The sequence below is a fragment of the Dendropsophus ebraccatus genome, chromosome 2 (assembly GCF_027789765.1).
Source record: "Dendropsophus ebraccatus isolate aDenEbr1 chromosome 2, aDenEbr1.pat, whole genome shotgun sequence".
Lineage (NCBI taxonomy): Eukaryota > Metazoa > Chordata > Amphibia > Anura > Hylidae > Dendropsophus > Dendropsophus ebraccatus.
The window spans coordinates 9,553,253-9,581,064 of NC_091455.1; the positions used below are offsets into that span (position 1 = coordinate 9,553,253).

Here is a 27,812-nt window from a genome sequence, read left to right on the forward strand (position 1 = left end):
TGCCCCATCAAACCCTATAGTAGATGTAATATATTGTAGCACCTCACTCCCTACAATACACATTATACATTGTATGACCCCCCCCCCCCCCGCACTACACATTATACATTGTATCCCCCCCGCACTACACATTATACATTGTATCCCCACCGCACTGCACATTATACATTGTATCCCCCCAGCACTACACATTATACATTGTACATTGTATCACCAACCCCCCCGTACTACGCATTATACATTGTAACAGTCCTCCCCGGAGTCTTTATAGTCATGGATTCTCCCAGGTAATGTGTGTGTTAGTAGCTATAGAAAAGGTCCTATACCTATACCTCCTTTTTCAATGCGTTTTGTTGCCATGATACTATATTATCTACCGATAACTTCATAGTGACACAGGACATATCTAGCAATGTTAATGTTATCTCTAGTTGGATTCAAAACTTCCTGACTAATGGATTCCAGTCCTGTAGCCACCGGCTGCGTCTATGGCCGTCCGCAGGCTTTCTCTGTTCCCAGCCTTATCAATAACCATCAGCCTCCACCCCGCCATGGTATTTACATAAAGTGCTTTCCAGCCGCTCTAATAATTCCTAATATCTTTATTGAGGCAATGTGTCTGCTATCGCCAACACAGTCCAACAGATGGGAGAATTCTCTTGGACGCTGCTGTAAGGAAGATCTCATTTGGTAAGAAGCCTCGAGCAAAAAGGGAATAAAATGAGAGTTAACGCTGAACGTTCCTTGTAGAGTAACGGCTGGAGAGTCGGAGCCGCGGATATGATCACAGTCTTCCCAGGAGTTCCCAAAGTCATCATTGTGTTTGGAAAGGACAAGATGATGTTTTATTTCCTTGGCTTCTGGCCTGAGCTCCTTCTTATTACAGGGATGCTAGAAAGAGATCAGCTAGAACACATCTCCTTCCTAAGACTTATGTACAGTACATATAATCCAGTCCTGTTGGTCATATAGTCTTTGATACCAGGAAGTGGTGGCTCTACAGATTACTGGCCACATGGTCAATGGCCACTGGCTGCATGACTGTAACTAGACTGTCCGAGGGTATAGCTTGCTTTATCCAACAATGCCATAAGGGTATGGCAGCTGAGAACCTGCTGAAAGAAGAGCCCAAAAAGGAGCTTCCACCAGGGAGCTCTATAATGCTAGATGAAAAATGCAGATGTGTCCAACATTACCTTTCTCATGACTCAACCTACCCCAAAAAGTAAAATGATCATCTGTAATACTCTGCTTGGAGATCTTCATGCCATCTGGGTCTAGAGGTGGCCGGCCAGTGGTTGTGATGGGAATTGCAGCTTGTTTAGGGTTTTCCTCGAATATTAGAAACTAAACCAAGGAAAGATAAGGGTGGATACATTTTTTGAATCAGAACGGTGAACTTGGACCTTTTCCTACAATGTATAGAACGATTGGCAGCATGTTATCCATGTAAAATTGGTCTCTTTGGAATAATCCAGTTGGTTTAGTGGTCTACTATTCCAGTCTACTATGGAGCACGGCAGCTCGAGTGCCATATTTGCACTACTAGATGTTGAGCTCTAAGCGCAGCATCTTTAGATGAGTTCCTTTCAAGTTCATCTTTTTACCCTTTACTCAATGTTATTATCCTATGGTGCCCCTTATCTTCTGCCCTACAATCTGTGGAATGATGAAAGGGGCTACAAAGTTGAAGAAGAAGGTGGGTACACTTGCTGTGGTGGAACGCCTTGATGGCCTGGGACAGGGGTGCAGGGTCCTTTCTGGTCTAAGGGCCACACTGTCAGCTGGTGCCACTTCCAAAATCCACAAGAACACCTTAGCATCTGAGATATTCTTGGCATATTGATAGTATCTACCATAAGAATCTGATGTCTATTCTATCTCCATCGGAAGACTGGGGCTCCCATGACATCTCTTTTGGAGCTCCTGTGAGGAGGAGTAGATAGGGCTGTATATCTATGTCCCTATTATTGGGGTCATTGTGCAGGCTATATGAAGCCCCCATGACGTGGGAGAAGTACCACCGTCCTAGACTGGGATCACAGTCAGGGGGCCCCTTAATTCTACATTATTACAGAGATGATAACTTATGCCTGGAAATAGAAGCTCTCCATCTGTTTCTAGCACAGAAGCCTGGGAGACAAGCAATGCAAAACATAACAGGAAAGCATCTCTCCTAATACAGGAAACATAATGTCCTATTGATTGTATTCCACCGCCGCTACAATGTAACCACTGCTGTCTGAGCGAAGGAGAACAATGATTTAACAAAGCGTTCAAGGTTTATGGGATGCGCGTATAATACAAGACGCAGCAGACAATGCAAAAATCTTCACCGGAAGCAGAGTCCATGAATAATGCCGAGCAGATGTGGTGGTGCTGTCCGTGGTGCTGTCTGTGGTGCTGTCCGTGGTGCTGTCCGTGGTGCTGTCTGTGGTGCTGTCTGTGGTGCTGTCTGTGGTGCTGTCCGTGGTGCTGTCTGTGGTGCTGTCCGTGGTGCTGTCTGTGGTGCTGTCCGTGGTGCTGTCCGTGGTGCTGAAGCTCTCCAGGACTCCAGACCAGGATTTCCCAACCAGTTGATTTCTTTCAAATCAACTGGTGTCAGAAAGTTATATAGATTTGTAAATTACTTCTATTTAAGCATCTCAAGTCCTCCCATACTTATCAGCTGCTGTATGTCCTGCAGGAAATGTTTTTTTTTTTTTCTTTCAGTCTGCCCAGTGCTCTCTGCTGCCACCTCTGTCCATGTCAGCAACTCTCCAGAGCTGGAGAGGTTTTCTATAGGAATTTGTTCCTGACATGGACAGAGGTGGCAGCAGAGAGCACTGTGTCAGACTGGAGAGAATACACCACTTCATGCAGGACATACAGCAGCTGATAAGTACTGGAAGACTGGACATTTTTTAATAGAAGTAAAATACAACTCTCTGGCACTTGCTGAGATTAGTTGATTTAAAAGATTTTTTTATGAACTACTCCTTTAAGTCCTCTCAACACTATTCCCAACCTGTTGCTTTCCAGCTGTTGCAAAACTACAGTCTTCATTATGTCCTGACATACACATAGGCTCTCCTGGGAATGCTGGTAGTTGTAGTTCAGCAACAGATTGATGAACACTACTATAGCCAGTTACGCTTGTATTATATCTTCACCAGATTGGATTTGTATGCACCAGTGGACCTTAAGGCACCTATAGAAGTCACCACTAGTGATGAGCGGTCCGTCGGACTTTTGGTCTGCGCTCTATTGTTATGCCTGTGATCCTGGGTGCATAGTTGCGATCCCGCGAATATGCGGCCAGAATATTCCAGGGAATTCCAGATTGATTGCCTGGAATATCCTGACCGCATATTCCCGGGAGCGCAACTATACAGCCGAGATCACAGGTATGCCAATAGAGCGAACTGCTTTCGGACCAAAAGTCGGAAAGATTTGCTCATCACGTAGTGGGGTGATCTTATATACCCGATAGATAGCGGGTGAACACACAGGGGGCATTCGGGATCAGCTCATCCCCAGAGGACCCAACAACAACCTCCTCACCGGAACAATATTTCTCATCCAGGTCTAAACTTCATTTGTGTCTGTTCATTTGCACGGAGAGTCCGGAGGCCTCCGAGAACCTGCCGCTAATTGCAAAATAATTTCTAATGATGGAAGAGCTAAAAAATGCATGAAGTAATTTCCTCTAATTTCACCCTAATCACTTTCCACGTGAGCGGCCCGGCTTCCAGTTCTGGTCATTCATTAATCCTGGCTATTGCGTACCTCGCACCCATCAGACTCCGCGGCCGTAGAACCAGGAGCCCCGACTGACAGTATAATCACCTTTCCAAAAAATGGAGATAATTACTATGGGACGTGCTCCGGCATTACCCAAGATGCTTCCTTCTTCTCATATAATATTTAAATTACCGATTGAGACAAGATGGAGCCACATCTGCCGCAGGAAACCAGCTCAATAATCTACTTGATTTTATTCAGATTTTTTTTTTTTACCGGACATGGCAGAAAACTCATATAATAAATAATTTTGTCAATTTAAATAAAAAAATAAAAAAATAATAAAATAAAAAAATAATATATATATATATATATATATATATATATATATATATTTTTTTTTTTATCAACTGGTGCTAGAAAGTGTGAGAGATTTGTAATTTACTTCTATATAAAAATCTCCAGTCTTCCAGTACTTATCATCTGCAGTGGTGTATTCTCTCCAGTTTGACCCAGTGCTCTCTGCTGCCACCTCTGTCCATGTCAGGAACTGTCCAGAACAGGAGAGGTTTTCTATGGAATTTGCTGCTGCTCTGGACAGTTCCTGACATGGACAGAGGTGGCAGCAGAGAGCACTTTGTCAAACTGGAGAGAATACACCACTTCCTGCAGGACATACAGCAGCTGATAAGTACTGGAAGACTGGAGATTTTTAAATAAATTAAAAAAAAAATGACAGAGCTCCAAAGCTTTGCCTGCAGCTGGAGGAGGTGGTTAGATGCTGGAGGCAACCAACCAGTCTATTTACACAGTTTCCTATAGAGGTCACCAGGAGTTACAGGAACAGTATCGCTCACGGTGGTACACTATTTGCATAATTCCCACTATTGTCTTTGGGAGTTATGCAAACTGCATAAAACAGCCCCCTAGGCTCATTGGGAATTACAGACACCGTGGACACATCCAGCAGTCTTAAAGGGGTATTTCAGTGGGGGGGGGGGGGGGGGGGCACTTTTTCGCTGGGACCGGGGACAAGGTGGTTGAGGGAAAAGACGTCTTTCACCTCCCCGTTTCCAGCGATGGGTCCTGCATCGCGTCGCTCCGGTGCCCGGTTCCCGGCCGCTTCCTGGTGTCTGACGCGTGCCTGAGACGTGACGTCTCAGGTCCGCTCAGCCAGTCAGTGAAGGAGGGGGGATCCGTCACGTCAGCTATGGCTATATAAGTCAGATGCCATACGCATACCTGTCAGATGAGCGAGCGGTTCCTTCTGACTTCCCATACACTTACATTGTCTGCCCCCCCCCCCCCCCGAACAAATCTAAGCACCTATACCTTCTTTACCCCAACATGTTCAAGAGGCGAAGAGGCGGCAAGTTACCAAACCCATCAGAGAGCTGACCAGCCCCCATGTCATTGGCTTGGCTGACATACCTTCAATGCGTGTGGCCACCTTTAAGCCTGAAATTGATGGCGACCATCGTCCTTGTCACTTATAGATTATTTCACTATTGCAGCGAGCTGATACTTCATTGTGTCAGTGGTGTCGAACACTCATTGACACAACCATAAGGTCAGATTACACAATAGTTGCAGTCAGTTATTGATGGCCACTGAGTCAATAATGGCTCCCAGATGACTTAATGGTTGCTGCCATCAGTTGTAACCTCTGATGATGACTTTATGTTAATAGGGTGGAAGCTCTGCATCAGACTGCCCCATAGTCATCAACTCTGATGTTCGGTAAGTAGTTCTGAGTGGATTTGCCAAACTGTTTGGGTCAGCAACGTTCCGAACCTGAGCGCTCAGCATTGGACACCCGGTGGCTGGAGAAGTTAGATGCCGTCCTAGGGAGTCCTGGAGACCATGGATACAGCCATTGGCCACCTTCTCCAGATGCCTCGAGTCATATGACCAACATTCAGGTTCGGAGTATGTTGCTGATCCAGAACAGTCCACTCATCACTATTGGTAACCACAGTCAGTGGCGTCACACAATAGAAGAAGATCACACAATAGAAGGAGATCACACAATAGAAGGAGATCACACAATAGAAGGAGATCACACAATAGAAGGAGATCACACAATAGAAGGAGATCACACAATAGAAGAAGATCACACAATGGTTTACACCACACGGCACAACAGCTGAAGCCAACCTAAGTTTTGGTGGCCATATTGTCAATGGCGTCATGCGTTAGCTGGGGTTGCACAAAAGTTGTGTAAAACTTCTGCTGGCCACCTCATCTTTCTACATGAAGCCCTTGTCATTGACTCCTGGGAGCCCAGAGAGCTGACTGACTGTCACATCACACGGCTCTAACATGCAGCCCTCCTGGAGCCGGGATTAGACATAGAACCACGTCGCCCCAGGCTAAATATCAATCCTAAATGTGACTCCCAGGCTGAGCCGCTGTAATAAATCACCCCTCGCCACATAGCCATAAGCAGCCCCCGCTCCAGCCTGACAAGTAGTCTCCCATGGAGCGCAACCAACACCACTCCAGAAACCTTCATCTGGTTCAATCGTGTCTATTAACTCTTTCCATAAGACAAGATACAATCACCGACCATGGAGAAACCTGAGGAAGGATGACGACTAGAGTAATGCAATAGTACTAGACAAGACTAGACAAGAACATACACAGCTTGATACCCAATAATACTAGACAAGGCTAGACAAGAACATACACAGTGTTATATGCAATAATCCTAGACAAGACTAGACATGAACATACACAGTGTTATAAGCAAAAATCCTAGACCAGGCTAGACAAGACTAGATAAGAACATACACAGTGTTATACACAATAATTCTAGAGAACACTGGACAAGAACATACACAGTGTTACAAGCAAAAATTCTAGAGAAGACTAAACAAGAACATACACAGTGTTATACACAATAATTCTAGAGAAGACTAGACAAGAACACAGAGTGTTATACACAATAATTCTAGAGAAGACTAGACAAGAACATCCAATCTTATATGTAATATTTCTAGAGAAGACTAGACAAGAACATCCAGTCGTATATGTAATATTTCTAGAGAAGACTAGACAAGAACATACTTAGTGTTATATGTAATAATCCTAGACCAGACTAAACAAGACTAGACAAGAACATACACAGTGTTATGTGCAATAATCCTAGACCAGACTAAACAAGACTAGAAAAGAACATACTCAGTGTTATACAAAATAATTCTAGAGAAGACTAGACAAGAACATACTTAGTGTTATAGGCAATAATCCTAGACCAGACTAAACAAGACTAGATAAGAAAATACACAGTGTTATGTGCAATAATCCTAGACCAGACTAAACAAGACTAGATAGGAACATACACAGTGTTATACGCAATGATTACAGACAAGATCATATACAGACGACTGGGGGAAACTAACTATAAAGTTTACCATAGAGGAGGAGGGGGGAAGGGTGATACTACTGCGGGGGTCTCTGTCTCATGACTTCACCAGGGGCACGGACCCACCATAGCGGTAACTCCTTGCAGATGTAATAGGTCATAGGTCATGGTAACATTTCCTATAGGATGTGTCCGGATAGTGAGCGCTCCTCCACTTACCATTACACGCCTTCCTGTTGCAGAGTCGTCCTTCTTCTAAGACGCCTTCACAGATGTGGGTTTCATCAGGGGGAGACTGACAGGTCCTGGTTCTGGTCTGCAGCCCACCCCCACAGTCTCTGTTACAATCCCCCCATGTCGTCCATGCCGTCCATCCACCTTGAGAGAAGAAACAAAAGAGATTTCATTATCCTCCATATACATGAGTATAGATCCATGATACATGAGTATAGATCCATGATACATGAGTATAGATACATGATACATGAGTATAGATACATGATACATGAGTATAGATACATGATACATGAGTATAGATCCATGATACATGAGTATAGATCCCTGATACATGAGTATAGATACATGATACATGAGTATAGATACATGATACATGAGTATAGGTACATGATACATGAGTATAGATACATGATACATGAGTATAGATGCATGATACATGAGTATAGATACATGATACATGAGTATAGATCCATGATACATGAGTATAGATGCATGATACATGAGTATAGATGCATGATACATGAGTATAGATACATGATACATGAGTATAGATGCATGATACATGAGTATAGATGCATGATACATGAGTATAGATACATGATACATGAGTATAGATACATGATACATGAGTATAGATACATGACAGTCCATGTAGCATTGGGACTTACTGGTCACATGACTCTACGGCCTTATCCTCCTCCACACAGAACATGTGCACAGTCACTATTACCAATCCCAAACCCTCTTATACTAAAACACATCAGTGTCTCATAGGTTATTGCACATGATCTTATGTTATATTAAAGGGATTGTTCACCAAAAAAAAAAATCAACTGCGGCCAGAAAGTGTCTGAGATTTGTAATTTACTTCTATTAAAAAAAAAAAGAAAAAAAAAATCTCCAATCATCCAGTACTTATCAGCTGCTGTATATCCTGCAGGAAGTGGTGTATTCTTTCCAGTTTGGAGAGCAGGAGAGGTTTTCTATGGGGATTTGCTGCTGCTCTGGACAGTTCCTGACATGGACAGAGGTGGCAGCAGAGAACACTGTGTCAGACTGGAAAGAATACACCACTTCCTGCAGGACATACAGCAGCTGAAAAGTACTGGAAGACTCAAGATTCTTTAATAGAAGTAAATTACAAATCTTTGGCACTTTCTGGCTCCAGTTGATTTAAAAAAATTTTTTTTCTGGGGGGGGGGGGGCGGGGTGTTAACCCCTTTAAATCCCCTTTAAATCTCAGTCATATGCAGAGCTGCGCTCTTCACTCACTGTTCTCCCTACACCCTGCTCATTGAGTATCTGCTGTGAAGTATTGTCGCATATATATATATACCTCTATAGACAAAGAATATACCTCTATACTTGATACCTATCTAAGATATAAGATAAACCTAGGAAGAATGTAAACTCTGCTATCTTCCATTTCTCCATCTCTCTGACTTCTTCCAATATTAGAACAATATGATAGAGATTTACTAGCAATCGCTTTGTATAACTGCACAAGGTTCCCCGCAGATGGCCGCTCAGCCACTCAATCTATAATATTGACCCTTAACAGTTAATGAAGAACGGCCATTGGCCGGGAGCGTCGGACGCAAGAAGTCATTACCACCTGTAATCGGATACAATTGTTTAAGAATTGGTAACTGGTAGAAGATAATGGAAACATATAATCCATAGGATCCATAGAATCCATGAGCGGACGCCATTGAGGTCCAGGTCCTGATTATTTTTAACATGTCCCTTGGGGAGGAGGAAGAAGGGAGGAGGAAGAAGAGAGGAGGAAGAAGGGAAGAGGGTCACATGATTCCAACACTGTCCACAATTCCCCTATCCTTGTGCTATACGATATAGCGGCATATAACTGGACTATTCCAGCAGCAACATGGAGGATTTATTGGGTGCAATCACAAATATCCAACCTCTGTACACAGTGACCCCACCAGCAGAACAGTGAGTGCAGCTCTGAAGTATAATACTGGATGTAACTCAGGATCAGTAATGTATGTACACAGTGACCTCACCAGCAGTATAGTGAGTGCAGCTCTGAAGTATAATACAGGATGTACCTCAGGATCAGTAATGTAATGTATGTACACAGTGATCCCACCAGCAGAATAGTGAGTGCAGCTCTGGGGTATAATACAGGATGTAACTCAGGATCAGTAATGTATGTACACAGTGACCTCACCAGCAGAATAGTGAGTGCATCTCTGGAGTATAATACAGGATGTAACTCAGGATCAGTAATGTAATGTATGTACACAGTGACCCCACCAGCAGAATAGTGACTGCAGCTCTGGAGTATAATACAGGATGTAACTCAGGATCAGTAATGTATGTACACAGTGACCCCACCAGCAGAATAGTGAGTGCAGCTCTGAAGTATAATACAGGATGTAACTCAGGATCAGTAATGTAATGTATGTACACAGTGACCCCACCAGCAGAATAGTGAGTGCAGCTCTGAAGTATAATACAGGATGTACCTCAGGATCAGTAATGTATGTACACAGTGACCTCACCAGCAGAATACTGAGTGCAGCTCTGGAGGGTGTGGTTACTGGGTGTGTCTGTGTTTGCTGCTGAGCTCCACACATCCAGACTTCCAGGAGGAGAGAGGCTGATTTACCACCTGCTTCCCCAGGAAGGTGGCAGCTTCCTGGGAGAGTTCTCAGCATGGATCCCCTGACCTCCACCTCCCGGTCAAGGCCGGCGGGGGGTGTAGAGAGTAAGTTACCGGCCAGCGCTCCGGCTGGAGGGGTAAGAAGATCTAGTAGGGTTCGCAGCAATGTGGACCCAGCCCTTCCAGCGACGGGTGGAAGCCGCAAGGTTTCTGATGTTGATACAAAGCCTGCAAGTAAGGTGAGCGGAAGACGGGGTGCAGGTGCAGCTGCACGGAGGGGCTCCCAGGAGAGTCAGGTGGTGGAGCAGTGGGGTCTCAGGGGGCCCAGGGAGTCTGCAGCCACCTATGGCACCAGGATAGCTGCAAAGCTTACTGAGTATGAGCAGCTGGGAAAGATACTGAAGGGGTTAAGAGAAGACCTGAGCTTTGCTAAGCACAGAGCCAGCTCAGCCCCAAAGAAGCAGAAGCCTGGGTTTACAGCCAAGGTGAAGTCTCTGCAGCAGGAGGTGAGAGAGCTGGAGCTGCAGAGAATGGTTATCCTGGAGGGCAGCGATATCTTCAGAGAGAAGCTCCTCAATGCGGACAGATTTGCCAGTATGAAATCCCCAAAGAAGGAGGAGGAGGAGGATGATGGGGGTGATTGTTCCGCAGATAGTGAGAGCAGTAGTGAGGAAGAGGAAGGAGAAGACATAGAAGCTGGAGAGACCACTGTGACAGCGAGTCTGGAGGACTTGGCTACAAAATCCCCCAGTGCACAAGTGGTGGATGAGTCCCAGCTGAGTCTACCTGCAGGACAAGTGGCCTTACCAACATCTTCAGGAGAAGGCTCTACAGAGGATGATGATGGTGGTGATGATGATGATGATGATGACGACAACGACTCTGGAGGAGCTCTGCTTGCACAGATAAAACAAATTGAATCCCCAGTGCACATGGAGAACTTCAGCTTTGGAGATGACCTGGGGATGGAGAGTTTAATTAAAAAGAAGAGGAAAGGCAGAAAAAAGAGGAAGAAGCCAGCAGAGCAGGTGAACCTTGTGTATGTTCCCTTTGTGCAGTCTGGGGCGGCTGGAAAGTCGTCTCAGGGTGCAGATACTGGTAATCTGACTGTCCCCGCTTCTGCTACTGTGGAGCGGGGCCAGAAAGCCAGTAAGAGTACAACCAAGATGGCGGAGAGCGCCGGCCTCGCTGGTCAGGGTAGTGAGGTCGGTAACGGTGTAGGAGCGGCCGGGGGGCCGGACAGTTTGGTGGCTGAGGTGACGTGTGCAGGGCGCTCTTCTGCAGGTAAAGGGAGGAGTGTCCCAGTGCCAGCGGCTGGCACATTGCCCGGGCGGTCGGGCATCAAAACCAAGCTTGTGGGCGATCCTTTGAGTGGACCTGGAGCTGCAGGATGCTCCTCTGCAGGCAAAGGGAGGAGTGTGCAGGCCTCAGGAGAAGCCACAAGTGCCAGCAATAATCGTACTGCCGGGGACAGAGCAAGCAGTAAAGAGACTGTAATGTCAGGTGCCTGTCTGGTGCCGCAGGTACACACCAATGGACATGGACAGATTTCTGACAGCCATAACATTAATGAAGCCATGCTTCAGGCGGTGCAGGAGATTGAGGCAGAGGTGCTGGCTGAGGCTGAGGGCCGGGCAGGTGGCAATGCTGCATCTCCCCATGTTAAGGGGAAGACGGTTGCCCAGTCAAATGTGCCCGGGGATGCCAAGGATGCCACTGCTAATGCCAGAGCTACTACTAATATATCCTGTAGTAATGTAATAAAGCCAGCCAGACTACAGGTAGGCCAGTCCAGCCCAGCTAGGCAGGAAATGATTAATGCTGGTGTTAATGTTTCTTCTGTGGTTGCTGGGGGGAGTGGGGATGGTCCGGCTGCCCCCCCAGTGGTGGCCGCTCCAGTAAGGAGCTATGCCAACGTCACTGCTGGGGGAACTAGGGGATCCTCATCTCTTAATCCAGGAGAAGGTAACTTGCAACGACGCCTCCTGGAGGCGTTGAGGAGAGGAGACAGAACGCTCCAAGTAGAGGGCCGGGAGGTCGACCTGTCCTTCTATGTAGAAAGACATGGGCTTGGGGCATTCCGAGAGCATAATGGGGAAGTGGTCTGGTCCCTTCCGACACCCGGGCAGGAGGTTGGCCGTAGGAACGTGGCCCGTCTGGTATGGAGAGGCAGTGATGCGTGCCCATCCAGGGCAAAGGTGGTGGAGCTTCTCTTCCAGATGAGATTCAGGGCGAATGACATCTTTGCCCTGATCCACCCCTACGGTACCTCTGAATTCGACATCAGCTTTGTGAAGCCAGAGGGACTTGAGCTCTTCTGGTCCAATCACGAGTTGGTGAAGGATGAGCCTGTGTGGCGGGATTTCGCTGTAAAGGTGGTATCCCGTCAGAGTTCTGTCAAGAAAGTGACCGTTTTGACGCGCAACGAGTCGCTTTCTTGCTATGACATCATGACCTGGCTAGGCAGGTATGGGGAGGTGACGGACATCCCCAAGAAAAATCTGGATGAGCATGGTATTTGGTCCGGAGCCTGGACGTTTTCCGTTCGCCTCCGTCGTTCAGGCAACACTGTCGCACACATTCCATCTGCTGCCTTCCTCGGACGCGATAGGATCCAAGTCTTTTACCAGGGACAGCCGAAGCTGTGTCACAGGTGTGGGGATCCCACCCACTTTAGTGCAAACTGCACTAAGCTGATTTGTGCATTGTGCGGTGCGGAGGGTCATCTGGCTGCCGCCTGTGGCCGGATTCGCTGTCACCTGTGTGGTGACCTTGGTCACCCATTTAGCAGGTGTCCACGCTCATTCTCCAATGCTGCGGCCGCCCAAGATGGGGAGAGCCTTGTTGTTGCCTCACCTGGGGAGGGAACCAGCAGAGGAGAAAGGGCACTAGTGCCAGTGAAGAAGGTGAAAAACAAGACCCCCTCTAAGCTAAGGCGAGAGGAGAAGCGCAGAAGGAGCAGGGACCTGGGAAGTTCCCTGGTGGCAGGAGTAGTCAGTGGTCCTGCTCCAGATGCCAGCTTAGAGGGAACAGCTGAGGCTCTAGAGGATATCGAGTTAGATGAAGAGATAAGGAGACTTCGTAAAGAGGAGGCAAAGAGAGCCATTTCCTCCAGTTCCTCCCAATATGAAAGTTTGGATGAGGATGGTGGGAAAGGGCAAAATGAAAAACGTAAGTGCGACAGTAGGAGGCAAGGCCAGAGGGGACCTAGGGCATCTTCTTCTTTGTCCTCCGGTGTTGCGGGCCAAGTGCCAAAGGAAAGCCTGACTGACCCCCCTCTGATCGTTCTGTCCAATAGGTACCAGGCCCTCGGCAAATCCGAGGTTGAGGGACTGATTTTGGAGACGGTGAGGTCTCCAGGAGGTGCCGAGCCTGTTCCTTCTGAGGCTGTTTCCTCGGGAGGTCAGGTGGCCCCTGGGTCAGGAGATGAGGATCTGGGTATGGATATGTCTGCATCTTTAAAGCGGGTTAAAGAAAAGGCAAAATGATCTTCTTCTGATGGGGAAGGTGGTAAAAAGAAGGGTAGGAAATAAAGAGACAAGGCTGTCCAACTCAATCACCCATGATGGCGGCACTCACCCCATTGACGCTGGCATCCATTAACTGTGCCAGCATTAAGTCGGATACGGCTAGATTCGCAGCCTTTGATTTTCTCGGTCGTATTAACGCCGACATTTTGTTTTTGCAGGAGACCAGGTTGACAGATCAAGCCTTGCTAGTAAAAGCCAAGCGAGAGTGGAGGCATGGACCTTCACACTGGTCTCTTGCGGCTGAGCCGTATAGTGGGGTGGCGGTCCTTTTTACCGCTCCTGTAGAATGCAGACGGGTTATTGAGTTGGAAATGGGGAGGTGCCTGATCTTGGATGTCCTCATGAGGGGGCAAGAGCTCAGGCTCATTAACATCTATGCCCCACAGACTAAGTGGGACCGTAAAAGCCTTTTCATGAGGATTAAGCCCTTTCTTTTTACGAGTCGGCAGGTGATCTTTGGTGGAGACTTCAACACTATCACGAGGTCTCAGGACAGGAGAGGCGCCAAAGACAAGCTGGCTTATGATAGCATGGCCCTGATTAGTATAGTTAGGGAAGCTCGCCTAGAGGATGCCCACATCCGGACACCCTCGGGCCACGCGGGTTTCACCTATCATCGAGGTAGCTGCAGGTCTAGATTAGACAGGTTTTATTTAAAGGAGGAAGCCGTCTCTTCCGCAGTGTCCGTGGTTGAGGTGGAGTTCTCCGACCACTGTCTAATTTTGTTTTCCCTGAATGTTTCAGAGACCCCCCGGATGGGTAGAGGCTACTGGAGGCTGAATTCGTCCCTCCTGGAAGAAGCAGAGGTAAGACAATCCTTTGAGGATTTTCTTCAGAGTCAGGTACCTCTACTGGGCCTATGTAGTAGTAAGTCAGAGTGGTGGGAGATATTCAAGAAGCGGGTTGCGAGGTTCTTCCGCCAGCTCTCGAGCCTCAGATCCCTGAATAGGTATCGTGTGTATCAGGGCCTGAGGAGGAAACTCGAGCATCTCGTCTCGACTGGAGGTAGTAGAGAGGAGATCTCCAGAGTGAAAGCCTTGCTCATGAGGTGTCAGTATGATAGGCACACATCTTTAGTTTTTGAGAGGGATTTCGGGAGGTACCGCTCGCCCGACCCCTACAGAAACTGTAAGATGTCAGTGAATAGTAAGATTGTGACTGGACTGGTTGATAGTACGGGATCTCTGAACCGGTCCAGATCAGGGATCCTGGAGGTCATCAGATCCTTTTACTCACACCTCTTGGGGAGGAAGGATCTAGATCGAGATGTGATGTCGGGTTTCCTGGCTGAAACCATTCCTGAGCCAGGGGTAGACCCCTCTCTTGATGTTTTGGCAGAAGAGATCAGGGAAGAGGAAGTTAGACTGGCGATTGAAGGGCTTGCCCTGAAGAAGTCGCCAGGTCCAGATGGCTTAACATCTGAGTGGTATAAGACCTTCAGGGACCTCTTGGTTCCCCTCTTGACCGAGGTCTTCAATGAGTGTCTCTCCTCGGGCACTCTGCCGAGGTCAATGAGGAGGTCAGCCCTGATTCTTCTGTCAAAGGGTAAAGATTCGAGCCGCATTGAGAATTGGAGGCCCATAGCTCTTCTCAATGCGGACAGGAAGATTCTGGCCAAGATACTGTTTAATCGGCTGGTGAAGTTTGCACCCCGGCTCCTTTCGGGGGCTCAGCACTGCTCTGTTCCAGGCCGAAGCACCTTAAGTGCTGTCCTTAGTGTCAGGGAGGCAGTGGAGCGGAGTAGTGCGGGTCTTTGGAAGGGGTACTTGCTGTCCTTGGATCAGGCCAAAGCATTTGATCGGGTGAACCACGAGTACCTCTGGTCCGTCCTTCTGAGATATGGCCTACCAGATACTTTTGTCAATTGGCTTAAGATCTTGTATGCAGGGGCAGAGAGTTTCCCGCTGGTGAACGGTTGGTCTGGCCGCTCTTTTGAGGTTGGGTCTGGTGTTCGCCAGGGCTGTCCTTTGAGCCCACTGTTGTATGTGTTCGCGATCGACCCTTTCCTTAGGAGGGTTGGTTGTGGACCGTTGGCAGGGGTCGGGATGAGCCTGGAGGAGCCAGAAGCCACCCTGAGAGTGGTAGCGTACGCTGATGATGTCACTGTTTTTGTATCCTCGAGAGGGGAGGCAGTTATGGTGATGTCTGAAGTGGAGCGCTACTCGGAGGCATCCGGGTCCAAGATCAACCGGGACAAGTGTGAGAGTCTCTGGCTGGGAGGGGGGGATCCCAGGTTTGATCTCCCGGGCACCCTTCCAGAGCCCCAAGAGTCAGCAAAAGTATTGGGCATCACATTTGGCCAGGGTGATTACCCCACTAAAAACTGGGATGGTAGGCTCCAGGATGCCACTCGGAAGGTGGATCAGTGGAAAGGTTGGTCTTTAACCTTAAGGGAAAGGGTGCACCTGATCAAATCATACCTGCTCCCTTTGTTTATCTACCTGGGCAGTGTATGTATCTTGCCAGAGGCTTCCTATACTAGGATCTACAGCCTGTTCTTCCAGCTGTTATGGGGGAATAGGCTGAACCTGGTCAAGAGAGAGGTTACGTACCGCACGAGGAGACTAGGGGGTTTGTCTATGGTGAACCCTGTGGTGTTCTTAGTGAACACCTTCTTGAAAGCTAACATCGCAAACCTCTGGAAAGAGAGGGCTCCTCCGTGGGTACTCTCCTGCAGGGAATGGTTTCGGCCTTTCTTCCAGGAATGGGAGACAGGAGGGCGAGTGAAGGACCTTCGTACACCCCATGGATATCTTCCGGCTTACGCTACCCTGACTCTGAAGATGATACGTCGGTGGGGTCTGGGAATGTGGGAGATCAGGACTCAGTCAAGGAAATTCCTTGACCAAAGGGTTCTGTTGACCCATTTCCAGAAGCCCCTGGCGCTCAGGGATTGCCCAGGTCAGGATCTGAGGGTTGGGTTAAGTCTATTGAACTCAAAGAGGATCCCCCAGAAGTTTTGGGACTTGGCCTGGCGCTGCTTCCAGGGGAAGCTATATGTGAGGGACAATTTGAAGTGCAGGAGCTCCGATGATCGGGGGTGTCCCCGAGAGGAGTGTGGAAATACGCTGGAGAGCATGGATCATTTCCTGCTTCATTGTCCCTTCAATATAGGGGTTTACACCAGGGTGGGCGCCTCCATAGGTTGGAGTCAGTTAGCCAGCCTCACCTATCCGGAGTGGGCTTATGGGGCATTCAGGAACCTGGGTGGCCGAGATCGCTGCACGTTATTTCTAGTCAGCTTAGTAGTTAGGTACCACACGTGGAACGCACGGTGTCTAGTATCTACACAGCGTAGAGTCCTCTCCGAGGTGGAGGTCTGTAGGAACATCACTGGTGACCTCGGGAAGATCAGGTCTTTGGAGTATGGCAGGCTGGGTACCAGTAGGGCTTCTCTCCTGTGGAGAGGGTTTTCCTTTGCTGTGCCCTAGGTACTGAGCCCACTGGGTGAGGGACCATAATTCTGGTTAGGGACAGAGTAGATAGGGACAGAGGTAGGGAGAGTGTGAGGGTTAGATTAATATTTAGGGATAGTAGTAGGGAGAGGGTAGGGTGAATAGTCAGGGATAGGTTATAAATTATTATGGTACCCGGTCTGCCATCCTCCGATCCCGGTGGGGGGCTGTGCATGACACTTTAGCTTTTTGTTTTAATTTTCTATTCAGTTATAAACAGTAAAGGGCTTACAGGCTACCGAACTTGAGCCTTGTTGTTATGTGTTGTGGTGTTGGTGTTTTAGGTAGTTTGGTAAGTTGAGGGCTGGATAAGCCCTATGGACGGTTATAGTTATTGTATATGGTATTGGTATAGGATAGGTTGGGAGGGGTGATGGGGGGTTTACATCGCATGCTTTTTCCTGGATGAGTACTTGGGGTTCTGGCATGGGTCACTGAGGGACAAGAACTGAACTTATGGACCCAGACTCATGTCCAGATTTGGGGTGTGGGTGATGGGGTTTGTAGTTAGAATATTAGATAGGTTTATGTAATTTGATTGCTATAATTTTATTATTATTTGCATTATTGTTTATTAGTATACATTATTATTATTATTATTATTATTATTATTATTATTATTATTATTATCATCATATTTTATCTTTAAGTATATAAGGCAGCCGGACCTGGTATTCTCAAGTTAGTATTTGATGTTTCCATTTGTACTAACTTTGTTTTGTTAGGTTAGTTTTAGTTGAGGATAGTTTCTTAACTGTTAAAGTTGTGTATTGTGTGTGTGTGTGTGGGGGGGGTTAGGTGGGAGTTATGTATATGGGGATGGGAGGTTTGGTTGGTGAATTGTGCTGGGGTGTGTGTGAGTGGGGGGTGCTGTGTGTGTGTTGAAGGAAAAAAAAAAAAAAAAAAAAAAAAAGCTTTGTGTAGTTTTGGTTTCTTATTTTGTTCAGTTATGTCCAAGCAGGGACTGTATTAAGTTAGAGACAAGAATGGCTCAAACCTTGTTATAGCTTTTTGGCCCTTGGTCTAAAGTGGCTTTACTATATTATTTCTGTGTGCTGTGAGGTGTGAGTGTGGGGTAGGTAGTAGTAGCGGTGGTGGGGGTAGTAATAGTTGTAAGTTTGGGGGATTTTGGTACTATCTTATAATGAAGCTGGACTGGCCAGTGAGGCAGGTGTGAGGGAGGATTTCCTTTCCGTAAAGACATTGTTTAAGAATTTATTAATTTGTTGTTTTTGTTATAAGCAGAAAAGCTTTGTATTTGTTTTTGTTCTGGCTGATGGAGCCGCGTTTATGTTTATGTAGTTATACTTGTTATGTTTTATATTTTTCTAATAAAAAGAATTACAGGATGTAACTCAGGATCATTAATGTATGTACACAGTGACCCCACCAGCAGAATAGTGAGTGCAGCTCTGAAGTATAATACAGGATGTAACTCAGGATCAGTAATGTAATGTATGTACACAGTGACCCCACCAGCAGAATAGTGAGTGCAGCTCTGAAGTATAATACAGGATGTACCTCAGGATCAGTAATAAAATAGGAGTACACAGTGACCACACTTGTTACATAGACTCCGTCTACTTTTAAAGAAGTGGAGCCTTTTCTTCCCCATAAACCTCCAGATGAGATTATTAGCATAGTAACAAGTTGTTACATAATCCATTCATGGCGGCTTTGCCTGATAAGCACCAACATCTGCAATCCTTCCCGCAGACCCCACAACCTCTCATAAAATATTCAGAATTTATATGAAGCCAACGCCGTACAATTTACTAGCTCAATAAATCTGACCTGGAAACCTGCTCTCTACAGCTGTAATAATAATTTTATTTCACACACCAATAATAAAATATGCAACTCCGTGGAATTAAAAGATCCAATAAATCTGCTCGCCGGAATGGGCTGGGATTCCTTTATTGATGCCGCAGGCTGAGAGGGAGAGAATAAGCGGATTAGCCGGGGCGGCAAGTCACCCGCTTCATCCAAATTGGACGTTCCCGGGTCAGTCCATTAAACGGCCGCGGCCACCGGTTACTCCACAAGTGTCAAATACGGCCGTCTTCAAGCTGTTTTCCAAAAAAAAATATCAAAATCAATGTCACTTTGTGCCGCGCAGTTCATTCAGGAGACATAAACATGGCGGTATTATTTCTTCTGGAGGATTATTAATACCGCTGCGAGGGCTTTAATGTGGCTCCATTTGTATTGGGCACAAAGTCAGAGCGGGATCCGCAGCCAAGAGGTGATTTAATGGAATAAGATCCTTTCAGTGCGGCCGAGACGAGAATTCACGACTTGTAGTGAGATGTAACCTGGCGCCCCGGATAATCTATGGTGCGTGTAAAAAATAAAAAAAGATGCAAAGCATCATGGTCCTAAGTTACTGAGGGGCCAGGAAATAGATTAAATACAGTAAGGTCCATGCACAGGACAGTAATAATGCGTATATATATATATATATATATATATATATATATATATATATATGCAAAAAAGGGGTCCGTGGAGCCTCAGTTACGAGTCTCAAAACACGGGAATAGCCAGATATCCCTCTCTCCAGAGAAGGAAGCCCATTGCCAAGGGGTGCCTCCTAGTGGGGAGAGCACCAAACCACCCTGATACGTAGTCCCTCAGGTCCTACCTCTGTTGCGAGCTTTGAGACCTAAATAGGGAAACACCAGGGTGGCCCCTGTAAGTCAAAGTCTAACTCTGTGGCGAGTATAACCACATAAGACAAGGGTTACCAAGGCTAGGCATCCATCCACAGACTGCAGTTTTGGGGTATTTGCCCCTCGTCAGTGTGGAGCAGGATTCTGGCTACTGGGGCAATGACAAATAGACCAACAAAACACAACAATCACCGAACTCAGGGAGAACAGACCCATTACAGGGGTAGTTCCCCCCAAAATTTTGTATTTTAAATCAGCTGGTTTCAGAATGTTATAGAGATTTGTAAATTACTTCTATTTGAAAATCTACAGTCTTCCAGTACTTATCAGCTGCTGTATGTCCTGCAGGAAGTGGTGTTCTCTTTCCTGTCTGACACAGTGCTCTCTGCTGCCACCTCTGTCCATGTCAGGAACTGTCCAGAGCAGGAGAGGTTTTCTATGGGGATTTGCTGCTGCACTGGACAGTTCCTGACATGGACAGAGGTGGCAGCAGAGAGGGATGTGTTAGACAGGAAAGAAAACCCCACTTCCTGCAGGACGTACAGCAGCTGATAAGTACTGGAAGACTGGAGATTTTTAAATAGAATTAATTTATAGATCTCTGGCACTTACTGGCACCAGCGGATTTGAAAGAAAAAATGTGGGTTGAACAATTCCTTTAAGTCTGCCTGGAAGTCAATGACAGTAAGAAGAGGAGAGGAGGGACAACCTTATTTGTAGACATTGCGTCTTCAGGGGGCATGTGTCCGTCACTGAGGGGGTATGTGTCCGTCACTGAGGGGGTATGTGTCCGTCACTGAGAGGGTATGTGTCCGTCACTGAGGGGGTATGTGTCCGTCATTGAGGGGGTATGTGTCCGTCATTGAGGGGGTATGTGTCCTTCATTGAGAGGGTATGTGTCCATCTTTGAGAGGGTATGTGTCCGTCACTGAGGGGGTATGTGTCCGTCACTAAGGGGGTATGTGTCCGTCATTGAGGGGGTATGTGTCCGTCATTGAGAGGGTATGTGTCCATCTTTGAGAGGGTATGTGTCCGTCACTAAGGGGGTATGTGTCCGTCATTGAGGGAGTATGTGTCCGTCATTGAGGGGGTATGTGTCCGTCATTGGAGGGGTTTGTGTCCATCATTGAGGGGGTATGTGTCCGTCACTGAGGGGGTATGTGTCCGTCACTGAGGGGGTATGTGTCCGTCATTGAGAGGGTATGTGTCCGTCATTGAGGGGGTATGTGTCTTACATTGGGGGGGATATGTGTCAGTCATTGGGGGGTATGTGTCCATCATTTGGGGGTATGTGTCCATCATTGGGGGGGTATGTGCCTGTCATTGGGGGGGTATGTGTTCGTCATTGAGGGCGTATGTGTCCGTCATTGAGGGGGTATGTGTCCGTCATTGAGGGGGTATGTGTCCGTCATTGAGGGGGTATGTGTCCGTCATTGAGGGGGTATGTGTCCGTCATTGAGGGGGTATGTGTCCGTCATTGAGGGGGTATGTGTCCGTCATTGGGGGGGGTATGTGTCCGTCATTGAGGGGGTATGTGTCCGTCATTGAGGGGGTATGTGTCCGTCATTGAGGGGGTATGTGTCCGTCATTGAGGGGGTATGTGTCCGTCATTGGGGGGGTATGTGTCCGTCATTGAGGGGGTATGTGTCTGTCATTGAGGGGGTATGTGAGCCCTGGGGCAGCATCCAACTTCTCCATCCACTGGGAGTCAAATGCAGAAGGTTCGGGATTGTGAGAACCCCAACGTTCGGTGAGTTCTGTCAGCACCGTCCGGGTCTATGTGAAGCCTGGTGGAGAGCCTTATGGGTATGTTAGTGGTTTCTATTAGTGGTGGCCTTAAAGGGGTTATCCAGCGCTACAAAAACATGGCCACTTTCCCCCCTCTCTTGTCTCCAGTTCAGGTGCAGTTTACAATTAAGCTCCATTTACTTCAATGGAACTGAGTTTGAAACCGCACCCAATCTGGAGACAAGAGAGGGGGAAGTGGCCATGTTTTTGTAGCGCTGGATAACCCTTGTAATGGAGGAGCCATGTGAGATGCTTCTTCCCATCCCATCGATGTGCGGGTCATGGTCTGATCCTGATCTTCTCCATTGCTGATCCCATTTGCTATATGTAACGACCCCCCCCCCCCCCCCCCCCCCGTCCATTACGATGTTTTCAGCTCCTCTCAGTAATCACGCACAGAAAACAAGGAAACGGATGGTAATTCAATGGTTCCGCCATCCCGGGAACTACGCCTGACCTTTTAGACAGTGTCAAAATTTGAGCGCAATAACATCCAGGTTTTATCGATCTCGGAATCGACCTTTCCCCTGACAGCGCTGAGTTATAAGCCCCTCCGTCCTGTATGAATGGGAAGGAGAGAGAGAGGAGAACTCTTCATCGATCCCGCCGGCCCAATCAAAATGCCACAATTTCCAGCTTTTATCTCTTCCGTCGTCCCGTCCAAATGAGAGAATCAAGGTCATTTGTTCCCCGACCTCAGGAACACGAGACCCTCCGGCTTATGGATCAAGTGCCAGAGTTTTCTTCCAATTGTTGGATACGATCACTATGGCCATTGCCGGAACCCACAAACTGATCGGAATAACCGGAAAATATAGGAGAAATCAGCTCAGGGCATCCTTATAGATTCATGTATTTCTGCCAGTGTAGACAATGCTCTGTGAGCTCTACAGCCTGGACTCCAGACTGATACATTGTGCATAGCTAGTCCTGCTCTCAGCTGTATCCAGTGTAGACAATGCTCTGTGAGCTCCAGACTGATACATTGTACATAGCTAGTCCTGCTCTCAGCTGTATCCAGTGTAGACAATGCTCTGTGAGCTCCAGCCTGATACATTGTACATAGCTGGTCCTGCTCTCAGCTGTATCCAGTATAGACAATGCTCTGTGAGCTCTACAGATTGATACATTGTACATAGCTGGTCCTGCTCTCAGCTGTATCCATGTAGACAATGCTCTGTGAGCTCTACAGCCTGATACATTGTAGCTAGTCCTGCTCTCAGCTGATACAATTGTATCCAGTAGACAATGCTCTGTGGTTACTTAGTAATCAGTACTCACACAACTTCTTCTATTTGTACCAATATAGCCGTCACCATTATAGTCTGTACAGGTTGTCACCCAGCTTTCCCAGATAACAGAATGCCTAATAATATAAGGGTAAAGACTCCCCCCACCCCCATGGCGGCCATATTGATTGTCACCAAACTTTCCCAGAAGTGAATATAATTAAGTAACAGACAGAACAGGTAATGAAGTGGACAGGACGGGTCACACTGGGGTCTCCTATTAACCGGAGACGTTGTGCATTAAAGGTGGAGATGCCCTTTAATTATGATGTTTCCACGCTCTATGTGGCAGCTGCGGCCCTGAGGTTATACGCTGTGGCTGACGCTGCTGAGAGGTGACAGAGCTCGGGCGATGCTCCCGCTGGATGTGAGCGATGGCCGTGCTGGATATTGATCCACGACATAGTGACCTGCTCCGTGTGATGGACGACGCCTCACACTGACTAATGGAGAAGCCGCCGCCACTTACCTGCCCTTTTCTTTTTAGAATTTTTCATCTTCTCTTAAATTTATCCTGAAGTAAATGGGGATGAACATGAGGATTTTATTACATCAGCAATCCTGTACTATTGTAGAGCCGACCGTGTATTATTATAGAGCCGACCCTGTACTATAATAGAGCCGACAGTGTATTATTATAGAGCTGACTATATATATTATTACATCAGCAACCCTGTACTATTATAGAGCCGACCGTGTATTATTACATCAGCAATCCTGTACTATTATAGAGCCAACCGTGTACTATTATAGAGCCGACCCTGTACTATAATAGAGCCGACAGTGTATTATTATAGAGCTGACTATATATATTATTACATCAGCAACCCTGTACTATTATAGAGCCGACCGTGTATTATTACATCAGCAATCCTGTACTATTATAGAGCCAACCGTGTACTATTATAGAGCCGACCCTGTACTATAATAGAGCCGACAGTGTATTATTATAGAGCTGACTATATATATTATTACATCAGCAACCCTGTACTATTATAGAGCCAACCGTGTATTATTACATCAGCAATCCTGTACTATTATAGAGCCAACCGTGTACTATTATAGAGCCGACCCTGTACTATTATAGAGCCGACCGCATATTATTACATCAGCAACCCTGTACTATTATAGAGCCAACTGTGTATTGTTATAGAGCTGACTATATATATTATTACATCAGCAACCCTGTACTATTATAGAGCCGACCATGTAATATTATAGAGCCAACCCTCTACTATTATAGAGCCGACAGTGTATTATTATAGAGCCGACCCTGTACTATAATAGAGCCGACAGTGTATTATTATAGAGCTGACAATATATATTATTACATCAGCAACCCTGTACTATTAAAGAGCCAACAGTGTATTATTATAGAGCCGACCATGTATTATTACATCAGCAATCCTGTACTATTATAGAGGCGACTATATGTATTATTATGGAGCCTACTGTGTCTTTTTTTAGAGCCAACTATATGTATTATTATAGAGCAAACTATATGTATTACTATAGAGCTGACCGTCTATTATTATATCAGCCACCCTGTACTATTATAGAGCCGACCGTGTACTATTATAGAGCCGAGCGTGTACTATTATAGAGCCTACTGTGTATTATTATAGAGCCGACTGTGTAGTATTATAGATCCAACTGTGTACTATTATAGTGCCGACCGTGTATTATTATATCAGCAACCCTGTACTATTATAGAGCCGACCGTGTATTATTAGATCAGTAACCCTGTACTATTATAGAGCCGGCCGTGTATTATTATAGAGCCGTCCGCATATTATTATAGAGCCCACTATATGTATTATTATGGAGCCTACTGTGTCCTATTGTAGAGCTGACTATATGTATTATTATAGAGCCATGTCGGGCAGAGCTGGGCAGGTTCCTACTGGTGCAGAAGAGGGCGCTTTCATTCTGGGCGCACATACAGAAAAAGAGGCCAGACTCCTATCACCACAAAGCCTCCCTGAGCCATGGAGCCCAATGTGCCCTCCAACAGGGCACCCACCACCAGTCCGGCCAAACCCCACAACATGGCCTGACAAAAGCCCAAATAAAGCAGGTGATAGAGACATACCAGGGGCAATATACAGAGGGATACCAGGGGCAATATACAGAGAGATACCAGGGGCAATATACAGAGGAATACCAGGGGCAATATACAGAGGGATACCAGGGGTAATATACAGAGGGATACCAGGGGTAATATACAGAGGGATACCAAAGGCAATACACAGAGAGATACCAGGGCCAATATACAGAGGAATACCAGGGGCAATATACAGAGGGATACCAGGGGTAATATACAGAGGGATACCAGGGGTAATATACAGAGGGATACCAGGGGTAATATACAGAGGGATACCAAAGGCAATACACAGAGAGATACCAGGGCCAATATACAGAGGGATACCAGGGGCAATATACAGAGGGATACCAGGGGCAATATACAGAGGGATGCCAGGGGCAATATACAGAGGGATACCAGGGGCAATATACAGAGGAATACCAGGGGCAATATACAGAGAGATACCAGGGGCAATATACAGAGGGATACCAGGGGCAATATACAGAGGGATACCAGGGGCAATATACAGAGGAATACCAGGGGCAATACACAGAGAGATACCAGGGGCAATATACAGAGAGATACCATGGGGCAATACACAGAGAGATACCAGGGGCAATATACAGAGAGATACCAGGGGCAATATACAGAGGGATACCAGGGGCAATATACAGAGGGATACCAAAGGCAATACACAGAGAGATACCAGGGCCAATATACAGAGGGATACCAGGGGCAATATACAGAGGGATACCAGGGGCAATATACAGAGAGATACCAGGGGCAATATACAGAGGGATACCAGGGGCAATATACAGAGGGATACCAGGGGCAATATACAGAGGGATACCAAAGGCAATACACAGAGAGATACCAGGGTCAATATACAGAGGGATACCAGGGCCAATATACAGAGGGATACCAGGGGCAATATACAGAGGGATACCAGGGGCAATATACAGAGGGATGCCAGGGGCAATATACAGAGGGATACCAGGGGCAATATACAGAGGGATACCAGGGGCAATATACAGAGGAATACCAGGGGCAATATACAGAGGAATACCAGGGGCAATATACAGAGGGATACCAGGGGCAATATACAGAGGAATACCAGGGGCAATATACAGAGGGATGCCAGGGGCAATATACAGAGGAATACCAGGGGCAATATACAGAGGGATACCAGGGGCAATATACAGAGGAATACCAGGGGCAATATACAGAGGAATACCAGGGGCAATATACAGAGGGATACCAGGGGCAATATACAGAGGAATACCAGGGGCAATACACAGAGTGATACCAGGGGCAATATACAGAGGGATACCAGGGGCAATATACAGAGGAATACCAGGGGCAATACACAGAGTGATACCAGGGGCAATATACAAAGGAATGGAGGAGAGAAATAAGTAACTCCTACAAACTCACTGCAGAGAGACTACACCATGGCGCCATACCTGGAGAGACTGCACCACCCCAAACACAGCCAGACCCTAAGCCTCTATAGACTGAGCGCCCACAGCCTGGAGATAGAGATGGGGCGGCACAGACAGACATACAAGCCGCGGGAGAGCCGACTGTGCCGGCACTGTGAGCAGGGAGACCTGGAGGATGAGGCCCGCTTCTTGCTACACTGCAGCAAATACTCATCCACCAGGGTCACCTACTTCCAGAGACTCTCCACCATCATCCACCAGGGTCACCTACTTCCAGAGACTCTCCACCATCATCCACCAGGGTCACCTACTTCCAGAGACTCTCCACCATCATCCCCCAGGGTCACCTACTTCCAGAGACTCTCCACCATCATCCACCAGGGTCACCTACTTCCAGAGACTCTCCACCATCATCCACCAGGGACACCTACTTCCAGAGACTCTCCACCATCATCCACCAGGGTCACCTACTTCCAGAGACTCTCCACCATCATCCCGGACTTCACCTCCATAGATGAGGAGAGGAAACTCCACATTCTGCTGTGGGAAGAGAAGGCCACCCTGGAAGTAGCGCCCCAGTATGTCTCCACCTGCCACCAGCTGAGAGGATTATAAGATACCATGGACTGTATACACCTTATGATCCCCCAATCCTGCCCCTTACCCCATATCCACCCTCCTTTCCCTCACATCCCACATATTTTATACTCTTTTGCTTTGGCAATGCTAAATAACTTTAAACTTGATAAGATACTTAATACTTTGGGATCCAGATCTGTACTGAGAGTAGAGAGAGTGGTACAGTTGTGCTGACTGAGCTGTATATAGGAGCAGTATTATAGTAGTATATTCCTGTATATAGGAGCAGTATTATAGTAGTTATATTCCTGTATATAGCAGCAGTATTATAGTAGTTATATTCTTGTATATAGGAGCAGTATTATAGTAGTTATATTCCTGTATATAGGGGCAGTATTATAGTAGTTATATTCTTGTATATAGGGGGCAGTATTATAGTAGTTATATCTCTGTATATAGGAGCAGTATTATAGTAGTTATATTCCTGTATATAGGAGCAGTATTATAGTAGTTATATTCCTGTATATAGGAGCAGTATTATAGTAGTTATGTTCCTGTATATAGGAGCAGTATTATAGTAGTTATATTCCTGTATATAGGAGCAGTATTATAGTAGTTATATTCCTGTATATAGGAGCAGTATTATAGTAGTTATATTCCTGTATATAGGGGCAGTATTATAGTAGTTATATTCCTGTATATAGGAGCAGTATTATAGTAGTATATTCCTGTATATAGGAGCAGTATTATAGCAGTTATATTCCCGTATATAGGAGCAGTATTATAGTAGTTATATTCCTGTATATAGGAGCAGTATTATAGTAGTATATTCCTGTATATAGGGGCAGTATTATAGTAGTTATATTCCTGTATATAGGGAGCAGTATTATAGTAGTTATATTCTTGTATATAGGAGCAGTATTATAGTAGTTATGTTCCTGTATATAGGAGCAGTATTATAGTAGTTATATTCCTGTATATAGGAGCAGTATTATAGTTGTTATATTCCTGTATATAG

General features: G+C 46.5%; 1 protein-coding gene across 1 annotated transcript in view; it reads right to left on the bottom strand.

The window, feature by feature from the left end:
• Positions 1-1,294: 1,294 nt before the first annotated feature.
• The window catches only part of LOC138784099 (adhesion G protein-coupled receptor B1-like), a 104,298-nt gene continuing 77,780 nt past the window's right edge, over positions 1,295-27,812 (bottom strand). Inside the window, exons 2-3 of the mRNA XM_069959614.1 lie at positions 7,310-7,468; positions 1,295-1,347 (exon numbers count right to left, since the gene is read on the bottom strand). Coding sequence (XP_069815715.1) covers positions 1,322-1,347; positions 7,310-7,468 — 185 coding nt within the window. The 3' untranslated portion in view covers positions 1,295-1,321. The remainder of the gene's footprint in view (positions 1,348-7,309; positions 7,469-27,812) is intronic.